The following is a 3,138-nucleotide window of genomic DNA, read 5'->3' on the forward strand; positions in this document are numbered from 1 at the left end:
CTGATGTCACCGCCACCGTCCGTGTCGAACATGTCGAAGGCAGCCTGGAACTCTGGAGTGTTGACATTCATCATGAGTGACTGGACACAGAAAACATCTGTTTCCATCACATTCTGATGCTCGCAGGTTTGATCCAGTGCTCAGCTATCACACCTGTTACTGCAGGTTACAGCTTTCATCACCTCCCTCCCTCCCTCCTCACCTGTGATCATCTCCTCACTCAGGAATGAGCGAGCGTCACTTTGGGCGTCCGTGGGCTGGGAGGAGAGGCAAGAGAGGGAGGCAGGGAGGAGAGGCAGGAGAGGGAGGCAGGGAGTAGAGGCAAGAGAGGGAGGCAGGGAGGAGAGGCAGGAGAGGGAGGGAGGGAGGAGAGGCAGGAAAGGGAGGCAGGGAGGAGAGGCAGGAGAGGGAGGCAGGGAGGAGAGGCAGGGAGGAGAGGCAGGGAGGAGAGGCAAGAGAGGGAGGCAGGGAGGAGAGACAGGAGAGGGAGGGAGGGAGGAGAGGCAGGAAAGGGAGGCAGGGAGGAGAGGCAGGAAAGGGAGGCAGGAGGGGGGGCATTACTGTGACATTACTACCTACTTACAGACTGTTACTGTGACATTACTACCTACTTACAGACTGTTACTGTGACATTACTACCTACTTACAGACTGTTACTGTGACATTACTACCTACTTACAGACTGTTACTGTGACATTACTACCTACTTACAGACTGTTACTGTGACATTACTACCTACTTACAGACTGTTACTGTGACGTCACACGTTAAGAAGTGGGATTCCTGGCGTGTGTTTGTGTGAGTCTGGGTTAGGTAATGTGTGTTCCTGATGTGTGTGTCTGGGTTAGGTAATGTGTGTGTGTGTGTGAGGGTGATTGACAGGGACCCTTTGAAGCTCTCCACTGCCACCCCCTGGTCAGAGAGAGGTACTGCTAGAGGTCACTGGTCAAACTCTAGCTCTATCTCAGGAGAAGCTCAGAGTAACCACACAAACACACACACAGAGAGACACACACACATACATACACACACACACACACACACACAGTGACACACACGCACACTCAGGTACACACACACACATAAATACACAGACACTTCTATATGTACAAATCTCAACAGACTATCAACAGATAATCTGACTGTTTACAACTAATTACAATACCCTTTTTTAAACGTATAATTGCATTTTAGGAATTTAAGTGTGTGTATGTGTGTATGCGTGTATGTTGTAACTAATAATCAACACACATCCAGTCTTACTTATCAACCCAACAAGCCATAACAAATCCTTAGTATCTCTCTCTCTTTCTTTCTTGCACTCTCCTTCTCTCCCCCCCCCTCTCTCTCTCTCTCACTCACTCTTTCTCCCTCTCTCATTCTTTCTCTCTTTTATGGTTTCATCCTCTCTCCGTCTCTTTCTCCATCTCTCTTTCTCTCTCCACTTCCCACTCTCTCCTAATTTCTCTCTCATCCACTCTTTCTTTCTCCATTTCTCTCTCATTCTCTTTCTCTTTCTCTCTACCTCTACCTCTCTCTCTCTCTCTCTTCTGTCTCTGTCTCTGTCTGTCTCTCTCTCTCTCTCTCTCTCTCTCTCTCTCTCTCTCTCTCTCTCTCTCTCTCTGTCTCTCTCTTCTTACCATGTTGGCAGTGTCTCTCTCCCAGGTCAGACAGACTGAGTGGTCCAGTGGCAGGGCGGTTACAGCTCTCCCTGCTCCTCACCCTCTCCCTAAGTACACCCTCATCCCAAACTCATCCTCGGAAAATCACCAGGATTGGGCGACATGCCCCTCGTCCCAGCAAGCGCCGGCCAATCACGTGTGGTTTTCCCCGTGCCCCCCTCATGTGTGGAAGCTCTCCAGGTCTCCAGAAGCCTCAATGACATTTATAATCCAAACATCCAGTCTGGAGACAAGGATCGACAGCCTGCCACAGATACACATACACTCCCAGATACACACACACTCCCAGATACACACACACACTCCCAGATACACACACACACTCCCAGATACACACACACACACACACTCCCAGATACACACACACACTCCCAGATACACACACACACTGCCAGATACACACTCACACACACACACCCAGACACACACACACACTCCCAGATACACGCTCACTCACACACACACTCCCAGATACACACTCACACACAGACTCCCAGATACACACACACATACACACACACATGCCCCCCACAAGCTTCAGTTATCTAATCTCCCTGTCTGTCCTGCTGTCTTCTGTCCTTGAGCCAGTGTTGTGTGTGTGTGTGTGATGTGTGTGTGATGTGTAACTGGATCTGAGTGAAAATGAGTTCCCCTCCTCCCACACCACCACCACCCAATCAATTACCCTTCCTTTCTTTACACACACATACACACATCAGACACACACCACAGTTAGGAAATCAAAATGACTACATGAACATTGACAAGCAGTCTCGACACCCAACTCTATAAAGAGTCTCATAAAAGGCATATCAGTGATAAGGTTTTACTAACCTGCTACTACACAATGAAAGATATTTCTGTCTCTCTCTCTATCTCTCTCTCCTGTCTCTCTCTCTCTGTCTCTCTCTCTGTCTCTCTCTCTGTCTCTCTTTCTGTCTCTGTCTCTCTCTCCATGTTTGTCTATCTAATCCCTGGGTGATGTCAGGATACAAGCAGTGACCTTGTCAGGGCACTAATCTCCCTCCTCTCTCTCTCCCTCCTCTCTCTCTCCCTCCACACCCTCTCAAGTTTCCTTCTATAATCCCATCTCTGCTTAGTTTCATTGGCTTTGCAAATGGAAATATTCCAAGGCCCAGTCTCTCTGATCTTGACTGCCAATCATCACAAGCTGGCTGTGTGTGTGTGTGTGTGTGTGTATGTGTGTGTGTGTGTGTATGTGTGTGTGTGTATCAAAGTCAAAGTGAACTTTATTGTCAATCAGACCAGCAACAAGACGATTGAAATGGTGTGTTTCCCCATACTCCAGATGTGCAGTTAAAACAACATGTTAACATTTGACAGACTCATGCAAACAGACATTAACAGGTATGTAAGTGTTAAGGGGAAGAAGGTATGTGTGTATTTTCTGTCTGAATTCAGTCTCTCACTCTGAGAGGGGGTGAGAGGGGGGGTG

General features: G+C 48.3%; 1 protein-coding gene across 1 annotated transcript in view; it reads right to left on the minus strand.

Annotated features, from left to right (window-relative positions):
• Positions 1 to 49, minus strand: part of LOC136946328 (troponin C, skeletal muscle) — a 2,661-nt gene extending 2,612 nt beyond the window's left edge. The window contains exon 1 of the mRNA XM_067240632.1: positions 1 to 49. This exon is cut by the window's left edge and continues 92 nt beyond it. Within this exon, the coding sequence (XP_067096733.1) occupies positions 1 to 32 (32 nt within the window). The 5' untranslated portion in view covers positions 33 to 49.
• Between the last annotated feature and the right edge of the window lie 3,089 nt (positions 50 to 3,138).

The sequence above is a fragment of the Osmerus mordax genome, chromosome 7 (assembly GCF_038355195.1).
Source record: "Osmerus mordax isolate fOsmMor3 chromosome 7, fOsmMor3.pri, whole genome shotgun sequence".
Taxonomy (NCBI): domain Eukaryota; kingdom Metazoa; phylum Chordata; class Actinopteri; order Osmeriformes; family Osmeridae; genus Osmerus; species Osmerus mordax.